At 45.2% G+C, this 12,030-nt stretch overlaps 1 protein-coding gene across 1 annotated transcript in view; it reads left to right on the top strand.

Moving 5' to 3' along the window:
• Positions 1 to 10,974, top strand: part of LOC145358691 (uncharacterized) — a 41,463-nt gene extending 30,489 nt beyond the window's left edge. Inside the window, exons 3-5 of the mRNA XM_080212914.1 lie at positions 1,535 to 1,659; positions 8,979 to 9,042; positions 10,962 to 10,974. Coding sequence (XP_080069040.1) covers positions 1,535 to 1,659; positions 8,979 to 9,042; positions 10,962 to 10,974 — 202 coding nt within the window. The remainder of the gene's footprint in view (positions 1 to 1,534; positions 1,660 to 8,978; positions 9,043 to 10,961) is intronic.
• Positions 10,975 to 12,030: the final 1,056 nt, after the last annotated feature.

The raw sequence follows: 12,030 nt of genomic DNA, 5'->3' as shown, positions 1-12,030 counted from the left end.
ATTCTTTGAGTCATCCAAGGAGGGAAATATTTTTCCATATTTAATGATTTATTTATCCTTAAAACGCCTTTGACTTTCGTGTGTTTCAGCGTATACTTAATTCCTTATATCAAAATGAGCCAGTCCTGTCTGAGTAAATAAATACTGAATTTGGCAGCAAGCTCCACATTCCACGAACAAATAAAACAAATTAAAATAGTCAAACTTCTCCACATGACCCTCAACTTCTTTTGTTCTTAAGATATTCTGGAAAACCTCTCCAGGTACAGTGTCAGTGTTTTTGTTAATTCATTAGTGGGATCTAGGTCTCTCTGGTTAGGCCAACATTGCCCAGCCCTTATTGGCCCTTGAGAAGAAATTAGTGAGCTGCCTTCTTGAACCACTGTAGTTCCCAAGGTGTAGGTACACCCACAGTGCTGTTCAGGAGAAAATTCCAGGTTTTTCACCCAGCGACAGTGGGGGAACACTGTGATATATTCCCAAGTCAGGACAGTGAGTATCTTGGAGGGGAATCTACAGGTGGTGGTGCTCCCATGAGTTTGTTGCCCTTGTCCTTTTAGATAACAGTGGTTGTGGATTTGATGGATGTTGTCTGTGGAGCCTTGGTGCATTCCTGCAGTGCATCTAGTAGATGGTACACACAGCTGCCACTGTGCGTCAGTGGTGGAGGGAGTGAATGCTTGTGAATGGGGGGCCAATCAAGTGGGGCTGCTTTGTCCTGGATGGTGTTGAGCTTCTTGAGTATTTTTGGAGCTGCACCCATCCAGGCAAGTGGAGAGTCTTCCATCATATTCCTAACTTGTGTCTTGTGGGTTGGGGAGAGGCTTTGGGCAGTCAGGAGGTGAGCAGATTGCTGCAGGATTTCGAACCTCTGACCCACTCCTGTAGTCACAATATTTATATGGCTAGTCCAGTTCAGTTCCCGATCAATGGTAACCCTTAAGATGTTGATAGTGGGCAATTCAGTAGTCGTAATGCCATTGAATGTCAAGGGGTGATGGTTAGATTCTCTCTTGTTGTGCCATTTGAAAGATGGCACCTCAGTGCAGCATACCCTCAGTACTGCTCTGGAGTGTTAGAAGCTCCAGGGTGACATTTTACAACCCCATTGTGTGTGGGGTGGGCAGGAAAATGTATTGAGCACAATTCCATTGACTTAGGCAGGACCTATCAGTAGGAGGGACTATAAAATTTTGCCCTAAATCTCTTGAATGGTTCTTGAAGCCACGACTCAGAGACAAGAGCGTCACCCAATGAGGCATGGCTATAGTTTATGAAATGTCATTTTGCCCTGTTTAAAAAGCATCGAGTGCTTTGGGTGTGTTATCATGGACTATATAATCATAGAATGCTTACTTCACAGAAGGAAGGCATTTGGCCCATTATATTTTGGCTTGCTCTCTGCAACAGCAATTCAGCTAGTCCCCGTCCTCATCTTTCCTCCATAATCTCGGTTATAACCTAATGAAAGACCACTGTTGGGTTTGTGTGGAGGAAAGGTGGCTCAAGTTGTTCTGTTTGTCTGTGTCCCTAGATTGCAACAATTGGAACTGGATGAATATGACGATGTGGCGCCAGTGGGCATACTCAGGAAGAATATGAAGGCACTCAACATCATTCCTCCAGTCCCACCTTTCAAATCAGACATCCTGAATGAAGGTATTGAAACATTTACAGCTCAATTGTTAGTGAATGACACCATCCATACAATATAATCATTGGGGTTTTGAAATGAAGTATGTGAGAACATTGCAGACACCATAACTATTTTCCAAAGTTCAAGTTTTTTGAGGAAGTGATGAAGTTGACAGATGAGGGAAAAACAGTGGATGCTGTATACATGGATTTCAGTATCTCATGGTAGACTGGTACAAAAGGTGAAGTCACACAGGATCAGAAGAGAGCTGGCAAGGTGGATACAGACTAGCTTGGCCATAGCAGACGGAGGGTAGCAATCTAGGGGATGCATTTCTGAATGGAAGGCTGTGGCTACTGGTGTTCACAGTGAGAACACCAGGTTAAAGTCCAATAGGCTTATTCAGTAGCAAATACCATTCGCTTTGGGGGCTTTGCAAAGATATGGTCCGCTTTCTGGTACCTTTGCTGTTCGTAGTATATATAAATGATTTGGAGGAAAATGTAGCTGATCTAGTTAGTAAGTTCACAGATGACACAAAAATTGGTGAAGTTGGGGATAGTGAAGAGGATTGTTGGAGAATACAGCAGGATATAGACCGGTTGGAGATTGAGCTGAAACTTGGCAGATGGAGTTTAATCCGGACAGATGTGAGGTAATCGTTTTGGAAGGTCCAATGCACGTAGGAAATGTACACTAAATGGCAGGCAAAGAAATCTGTCCACCGATACTGAAAGTGGCAGCGCAGGTGGATAAGGTAGTCAAAAAGGCATATGTCATGCTTGCCTTCATTGGCAAGGGCAATTAATATAAGAATTGATAGGTCATGCTGCAGCTATACAGGACCTTAGTTAGGCCTCATTTACAGTATTGTGTACAATTCTGGTCGCCACATTACCAGATGGATGTGGATGCCTTGGAGAGGGTACAGAAGAGGTTTACCAGGATGTTGCTTGGTCTGAAGGGTATTAGCTATGAGGAGAGGTTGGAGAAACTCAGTTTGTTCTCACTGGAACAACGGAGGTTGAGGGACATCCTGATAGAGGTTTACAAGATTATGAGTGGCGTGGACAGAGTGGATAGTCAGATGCTCTTTCCCAGGGTAGAAAAGTTAAGTACAAGGGGATGTAGGTTTAAGGTACATGGACAAAAGTTTAGAAGAGATGTGCGAGATAAGTTTTTAACACAGAAGGTGGTGAATGTCTGGAACGCACTGCCCGAGGAAGTGGTGGGAGCAGGTACAATAGCGACATTTAAGGTGCAGCTAGATGAACACATGATTGGGGTGGGAATGGAAGGATACAGACTCCGTAAGTGCATATGGTTTTAGTTTAGGCATCATGATCGACGCAGGCTTGGAGCGCCAAAAGGCCTGTTCCTGTGCTGTACTTTTCTTTGTTCTTTGTTTTCTCAGTTCAGGAACCTTTCATTTCAACTGGAAAATTGCTCAAATGACTCTTTGAGAAAAGTGAGAGCAGAATCCAGGGAGTTATAAAGCAGTTGTCTAATATCTGTGTCAGGTCATTACTAGTGCTTATATTAAGGCTTTGAAATTTTTCAATTGACCATGGAGAGCCAACATGGTAGGTCTGAGGAATCAAAGTACTTTTGTTTGAGGAAGTGCCTAAAGTAATGGGCAGGGGGATGTCTATGGATGCTATGATCTTCCAGAGGCATTTGCTAAAGTCCCTTGTGACAGAGTGTGAACTCACTTTGAAGACCGTGTGATTGAAGGTAAATTATTGACTTAGTTTGTGGTTGAGTGGTGGGAGACAGAGAGTAAGGATAATGGACAGGGACTCGGACCGACAGGGTGTTACTAAAAGTCCCACAAGGATGTGTTAGGGCCTCATATATTCATAATATTCTGATTTTATTATTATTTATTAAATAATTTATTATTTATTATTTATTATAATTATTATAATTTATTATTATAATTTATTAAATATTTTTAAGAAGCGGGTTGATGGGTTTTTGATAAGAGAGGGGATTAAGGGTTATGGGGAGAGGGCGGGAAAGTGGAACTGAGCCACAACAGATCAGCCATGATCTTATTGAATGGCGGGGCAGGCTCGAAGGGCTAGATGGCCTACTCCTGCTCCTATTTCTTATGTTCTTATGTTCTTAAAAATTTAGATGATGTGATAGAGAGCCACATATTCAAATTTGCTGACAACATAGATGGCATTGTAAGCAATGTAGATGGAAACACAACATTAGAAAGAGCACTTTGCTGTCTCACAGCACCAGGGACCTGGGTTTGATTCCCAGTTGGGTCACTGCCTGTGTGGGGTTTGCACATTCTCCCCATGTCTGTGTGGGTTTCCTCCAGCAGTCCTAACGTGCTAAATTCTCCCTCAGTATACCCGAACAGGTGAGGGGGTGTGACAACTCGGGGATTTTCACAGTAAATTCATTGTATTGTTAATGTAAGTCTACTTGTGACACTAATAAATAAACTTGAACTTTAAACTAATGTGGTGCCTGTGGGAGGTGCTTGTGATCGTACCTAAACCCATGGGCAGGGCAATAAAGCCAGTGGCTGAAGACTGCAGGAGAAGGATGATGACTTGCATTGAGAACAGAGTGATGCTCCTCTCATTGTCTACGATATGTCTGACTCCTGCCAGACAGACGGCTGAGCTCATCCAGACAATGAATGGGCTTCTCCTGCGATGAGGCAGACATGAGAGGCATGAGCATTGATGAAGGGGCAAGGGGATTTCACCTTCCATGGATTGGGATGTTGCTGGAATGTGCGTGGAGGCAGGGAGTGGGGGGAGGGGGGTAGGTGGTGGGGAACATGCCAGCAGCAGTGGGTCTTCACACTCCACAGGGATGAAGTGCCGAGTGTGTGCGTGGTCTGCAGAGCAGGGCACTGAGATCTGTATAGCTCAAAGTGATGTTTAATACAAGAGCAATATTACAATGGTGTCTTATCTCTACTAGTGCCTGGGTTCACGCATGCCCAATCTGTGACTAAGGTTTCTTACTCTTCCTCACCCTTCCCGCTACATCGAAGTGTATTCCCAAGATCCACAGCTGAAATTGTTGAGGCCTGTTGACTTCCCTGTCCTGTTGCCTGAGGTGACTTTGGCAGATGTCTCCTGGGGAGCCTTGATTTTGAGGATCTGGGCCTACTTCCAGTCAGCAGTGGTGCCCTCCTTGGTGTGCAGGGCCGGAGATGTGTTGCTGTCAGGGAGAGGGTGACAGATGGGCTGGACACCCCAGGGTTCTGTGGGTGGAGGGCCCCGGTCTGTGCTCCTGCCAATCCTCTTCTATTCAGGTGCCCGGGGTCCCCTGGGCTCCTCCATGGGACAGTGGGGCAGATGGAGTGAGATCCAGAAGCCCCACTGTACTCACGCAGTTGAAACCCTGCTCAGACATGGAGGTCCTGAGCTGAAGCATGGAGCAGACCTCCTCCACTATGGAGAGCAGGTCCCACACCAAGGTCTCCACTGTGGATGCCACTCTCACAGTGTTTGCCTCATTGCATTGAAGTGATGGCACCAAAGACAAGGGGACTCCTCCAGTCAGCCATGCATTCCAAGGAGGGATGTAGTCATCTCTTCCTGATGTTTGTGTCTCTGCTTTTGCAGCGGACCCAGGGACACATCATTAACCAGTGCTCAGTACAGTCCTGGGCTCCGACATCTCTCTGAGTGCAGGTTACGTGGGATGTCCCTCCCTCTGCCTACTGGAGATCTTCAGCTGTGAGGGGCTCACCAGTGAGGTGGCTGGGTAAACATCACTGTGGGTATGTGAGAGGATGCAGCCGGAGACATGACTTACCCTGGCTGCGTGAAGACGATCTTCTCATAGAGTTATCAAGGTTTACAGCATGGAAACAGGCCCTTCGGCCCAACTTGTCCATGCCACCCTTTCTTTTTTAAACCCTAAACTAGTCCCAATTGCCCACATTTGGCCCATATCCTCCATACCCATCTTACCCATGTAACTGTCTATCTTACCCATGTAACCTGTCTCTACTACAATCTCTGGCACCTAGTTCCAGACATGTACCACCCTCTGTGTGAAAAAATTGCCCCTCTGGGCCTTTCTGTATCTCTCCCCTATCTTTGGGAAAGCTATTGACTATCTAAGTAATGCACCTAATTATTTTATAGACCTCTACAAGATCACTGCTCAGTCTTCTACGGTCTAGAGAAAAATCTCAGTCTATCCAGCCTGTCCTTATAACTCAAATTATCAAGTCCTGGTAGCATCCTAGTAAATCTTTTCTGCACTCTTTCTAGTTTAATAATATCCTTTCTATAATAGGGTGATCAGAACTGTACACAGTATTCCAAGTGTGGCCTTACCAATGTCTTGTACAACTTCAACAATACGTCCCAACTCCTGTATTCAATGTTCTGACCAATGAAACCAAGCATGCTGAATGCCTTCTTCACCACTCTGTCCACCTGTGACTCCACTTTCAAGGAGCTATAGAACATAGAACATAGAACATAGAACACTACAGCACAAACAGGCCCTTCGGCCCACAAGTTGCGCCGATCACATCATCACCTACCAACCTACAGACCTATCTATAACCCTCAATCTCACCAAACCCCATATACTCATCCAGAAGTCTTTTAAAAGACCCCAGCGAGTTCGCCTCCACCACCACTGACGGCAGCCGATTCCATTCACTCACCACCCTCTGAGTGAAAAACTTACCCCTAACATCACTTCTGAACCTCCCTCCCCGCACCTTAAATCTGTGTCCTCTCGTAGCGACCATTTCAAACCGGGGAAATAGCCTCTGAGAGTCCACCCTATCTATTCCTCTCAACATTTTGTAAACTTCTATCAGGTCGCCTCTCAACCTTCGTCTCTCCAGGGAAAAGAGTCCCAGCTCCCTCAACCTAACTTCATAAGGCATGCCTCCCAGTCCAGGCAACATCCTTGTAAATCTCCTCTGCACCCTTTCAATAGCTTCTACATCCTTCCTATAGTGAGGCGACCAGAACTGCGCACAATACTCCAAATGAGGCCTGACAAGGGTCTTATAAAGTTCCAGCATTACCTCCCGACTCCTAAACTCAATCCCTCGATTAATTAATTAATTAATCCCTCAAGCTATGAACCGTATCCCTAGACCTTTTTGTTCTGTAACTCTCACCAATGCCCCATTAATTGAGTAAGTCCTGCCCTCTTCAATCTACCAAAATGCATCACCTTGCATTTATATAAATTAAACTCCATCTGCCATTCATCAGCTCACTGGCCCAATTGATCAAGATCCCGTTGCAATCCAACATAACCTTCTTCACTGTCCATTATGCCACTAATCTTGGTGTCATCTGCAGACTTACTAATCATATCTCCTATATTCTCATCCAAATCATTAATATAAATGACAAATAACTGTGGGCCCAGCACAGATCCCTGAGGCACACCGCTGGTCACAGGCCTCCAGTTTGAAAAACAACCCTCTACAACCACCCTCTGGCTTTTGGAAAGAAGCCAATTTTGACACCTCACCCTGGATTCCGTGAGATTTAACTTTATGCAACAACCTACCAGGACACCACACATAATCTCTGGTATCTTCACCTTTGAGATGCCTGTGTGTGATTCCATTAGAAGCAGCTCTCTGTCTGGTACAGGGATAACCACTCTTGCTCCCTAGAGTATGATGCCATTTTGGCAATTCAGTGCAGCCCTGGGAGTAACAAATAGTTTCATTTCTTCAGAAATTGGCTCAATGGCCCAACCTGTATGTATTTTGTGTCTCACTTTGGACAGAGTGGGTCCCGACTGGTCCAATATCTGGTTTGCTTTGCCAAGACTGGTTACAAGTCCAAAATGTTCAATGTCACGACAATTTCCTGTGGTCATCAAGTCATAGAGGTTTACAGCATGGAAACAGGCCCTTCGGCCCAACTTGTCCATGCTGTCCAAATGGTCCTGGCGTAGCTGTAACACTGTCTTATAACAATAGGCAGCTAAGGGCATCCACATTTGCTGTGTATTCCAGTCCAGTGCTTGAAGGTATAACACTGAATTCCTGCCAAAGTGATTAGTGGAACAGTTTTGTCTTTTTCAAAAAGACCTCCAGTTTGTGGTCAGGAATGATGGTAAAGTGCCTCCCATACAAATACTGGTGAAATTTCTTGACACCAAAAACTATTGATAATCCTTTTTTCTCAATTTGTCAATAGCCTTTTTCTGGTTCTGAACAGGTTCTTCAGACATAGCCTATTTTTTTCCTGTCACCAAGTTACTTTATTTACGTCATACATCTGTACACAGCCAGCTCTCCAGTTGCTCCCTGCTGAGTGCAGGCTGGGAGTCTGACAGACCTGCTTTAAATAGGGAGCATGAGGCTCCCTGATTTCACCATCAATTAGGATTCATCAGGTAGTTCTTCTAACGGCCAAACGGGTAAAACGAACTCAAATCAACTTAGGGACAAATTAAGAGGGGCAGCCCCCCAAAAAGGAAGGGGGGAACAGCCCAAACAGAAACCAAAGTCCAAAGGAAACTTAAAACATTCAATCAAAATGTGATTATAACGGTCTATTGGCCTTTCAGATTCGTCATCCATCTCATGGAACAACACTGTCAATGCACTACTAATCAGGGTGTGGCAAAGACCTCATTAAGGAAACTGCCGGTAAAAGCTGTAATATTGACTGTGTTGTAAATAGAAACAGCTGCAACACTTTCAAGACCTTACAGCCCGCAGCTCTGAGGAAGAGGCTTGAACCTAAAGCCCAGTGCAAAGTGATTCTTCCACCACAACCACTTATCATGAGTAACAACCATCACCACATGGAGAGACATTGCAACACCAGTTCCTTAAATAGGTTAAAATGTATAACAAGTTCAAAGAGTGCAGCAATTATTTCACGCTGCTGAAATCTTTTATCTGGGGAGTCTCCTAATTCCAACACTGCTAGTTCTTTCTCACAATATGCAAGGGGGCCAATAATGTCAACAAGTTTGGTCAAAATAACCCCCATAGTCATTTACCATTCCCAAAAATGACTTGAGCTTAGATGTGTTTGTGTGAGCTGGTGCCACCGTTATGGCATCTACAATGGTACCTCAGGTAGGTTACCTTGCTGTGTCCAGTGGAGATTGCTGTGGGTCTGTAATCACACAAATATGAGCCAGGCTGGATAAGGATGACCGTTTTCCTTTCCTAAAGGACATTAATGAGTCATTTGGCTTTTTAGGATAATCTGGGGTAGTTTTATAGTCACTTTAACTGAGAATAGATTTCAATACCAGATTCATTTAATTATTGAATTCAAAATTATTGTTCAGCTGTCAGTGGGCATTACAGGGGCTGCTGATGTAATTAAATACTCTCAATATCTTTCAGAGGAAACGTATGATGACATTGATGTGATACCAGATGGGTTTCCGTACCCTCCGCCAGAATTCAGGTATGGTTCTCACATCTCCCAGTCATGATCACGGACTTACAACAATGAACAAAATCGTTTCACAGGCTTGAATCGTGCTCACTCTGCAGAACAACAAAGAATTTGCTGCAGAAAGATATGCTCTTTGTCTGTCCCTTTCTCTCTTTATTGGACTCTCTCTCCTTGACACCCTTGAGCCCTGTCTGTAAGGCTCAATCTTTCTATCTCTCTCGAGGGCTCTATCTGTCTCTGGGATCTATCTGTCTATCTGTCTCTGGGCTCTGTTTGCCTGTCTCTGTCTGGGATCCATCTGTCTATCCCTCTGTGGGTTCTAATTGTCTGTCTCCCTCAGGGCTCTACCCTGTCCTTCTCTCTCTCTCGGGGCTGGCTCTGTCTATCTCAGTATCTCTGTCTGGGATCCATCTGTCTACCCCACTGTGGATTCTAATTGTCTACCTCTCTGTGGGTTCCATCTGCCCTTCAGTTTTTGGATTCCGTCTGTCTATTTCCCTGTGGGTTGTGTCTGACTATTGCCCTGTCTGTCGGCAGCTCCGTCTGTCATCATCCTCGGGGCTCTATCTGCCTATCCCTTTCTCTGGACTGTACCTGTCTGTCTCTGTCTCTCTGGGACCATACCTGCCGGTCTCTGTCTCTGTCTCTCTGGGACCGTACCTGCCTGTCTCTCTCTGGGCTCCATCGCAATGTCTGTCTCTTTCACTCTGGAGGTCTATTTGTCTATCAGTCTCTTTCAGAGTACCAATCTCTCTCGGAATGCCATCTATCTATCTCTCTGGACTCTACCTTTCTATCTCCCTCTGGGATCTATCTGTTTCTCTCCCTGGATGCTATCTGTCTCTCTCTCTCTCTGGACTCTACCTGTCTATGTCTCTCTCTGTGACACTGTCTATCTATCTCTCTCTCTCTGGGTGCCATCTAGAACATAGAACACTACAGCACAAACAGGCCCTTTGGCCCACAAGCTGCGCCGATCATATCCCTACCTACCAGGCCTATCTATAACCCATTAAATCCCATGTACTCATCCAGAAGTCTCTTAAAAGATCCCAGCGAGTTCACCTCTACCACCACCGACGGCAGCCGATTCCACTCACTCACCACCCTCTGAGTGAAAAACTTACCCCTGACACCTCCTCTGTACCTGCTCCCCAGCACCTTAAACCTGTGTCCTCTCGTAGCGACCATTTCAGCCCTGGGAAAAAGCCTCTGAGAATCCACCCTATCTATTCCTCTCAACACCTTATAAATCTCTATCAGGTCACCTCTCAACCTTCGTCTCTCCAGGGAGAAAAGACAGAGCTCCCTCAACCTATCTTCATAAGGCATGCCACCCAATCCAGGCAACATCCTTGTAAACCTCCTCTGCACCCTCTCAATAGCTTCCACCTCCTTCTGGTAGTGAGGCGACCAGAACTGCGCACAGTACTCCAAGTGGAGCCTGACAAGGGTCTTATATAGACTCTCTCTGCCTATCTCTCTCGTTGGGCTCTGTCTGTCCATCTGACAATCTGTCTCTCTCTCTCTCTCTCTGGGAATTATCTGCCAATCTCTGTCTCTGGGACTCTATCTGTCTATCTCTCTCTGGGTCCCAACTGCCTGTATCTCTCTGTCTGGGCTCTATCTATCTATCTCTCTCTCTCTCTCTGGATTCTATCTGCCTATCTCTTTCTCTGGACTCGGTCTTTCTTTCTCTGGACTCTATCTGTCTATTTCTCTCTGGGATCTATCTATGGGTTCCATCTGTCCATCTCTCTCTCTGGGCTCCATCTCACTGTCTCTGTCTCTCTGGGGCTCCATCTGCCTGTCTCTCTCGCTGAGGCTCCATCTGTCTATCACTCTGTGGGTTCTCTCTAGGCTCTATCTGTCTATCTGTCTCTAGGCTGTATCTGTCAATCATGATTTGTTGATCATTTGTGGTGCAGGATAGTGACGTAAACTCCAGAAATAAGTCCAATTGGCTCTCGTGATTAAAGGGCTGGTCTGGGAATATGCCAGGACTTCCCGTTGGTATTGGATTAATGTGCAAATTAAATTATTGCAAGTTCTCTATCCCTGTATCTCTCCCTTTCTCTATCAATGTCTCCTTCTCTATATCTATCCCTCTGTATCGCTGTCCCCCTGTTGCTGTCCCCCTGTCGCTGTCCCCCTGTCGCTGTCCCCCTGTCGCTGTCTCTATTTCTCTTGCACTCCTTTTTACTCAGGAATTGGTGAAAGGCCTTGCCTGGCAATTTATTGGGTGCTTTTTGGTTTGCAATGGGTGGAGCAAGGAATTTAGGCCATAAACTTCAGAAATCTGTTCAAATCTTGGCCTTGGTTGGAATCTGGCTACAGGCCATTGGATAACATTGGTAAATGGGCAAAAGAGATAAATAGTGAGGGGGAAAGGGATAAGGAATGCTACTGTACACATTTCCCCTTCTCTGCACCTTTTCTCAAACCCTCTCAAATTACTTGGATTTCTGAATCCTCCTCAATTTTCTTTTTATGGCCAAATGTTCTATTTCCTTCCTTGCATTTTACATGATGATATCCATAACCAAATTGGCAGGTGACACTTAAACAGGTGTTAAACTGCTATAATGAAATAAGAAATTTACAAATGGCTATGGATAGGTTAAGTGAATGGGCAAAATTTGGCAGATGGAGTTTAACATGGGTAAGTGTGAGGTTAGCCATTTTGGTTGGAAAATCACAAAGACAAATGATCTAAATGAAATCATAGAACCCTACAGCGCAGAAAGAGTCCCTTCGACCCATCGAATCTGCACACCCACAATCCCACCCAGGCCCTAACCCCCACATCCCTACATATTTTACACACTAATCCAAGCATCTCAGGACATCAAGGGGCAATTTTAGTATGACCAATCAACCTAACCCGCACATCTTTACACTGTGGAAGGAAACCGGAGCACCCGGACGAAACCCATGCAGACATGAGAAGAATGTGCAAACTCTACACAGACAGTGATCCGAGCCGGGAATCGAACC

The sequence above is a fragment of the Carcharhinus amblyrhynchos genome, chromosome 26 (genome assembly GCF_965287045.1).
Source record: "Carcharhinus amblyrhynchos chromosome 26, sCarAmb.v2.hapA, whole genome shotgun sequence".
Lineage (NCBI taxonomy): Eukaryota > Metazoa > Chordata > Chondrichthyes > Carcharhiniformes > Carcharhinidae > Carcharhinus > Carcharhinus amblyrhynchos.
This window is presented reverse-complemented; position numbering and strand designations above follow the sequence as displayed.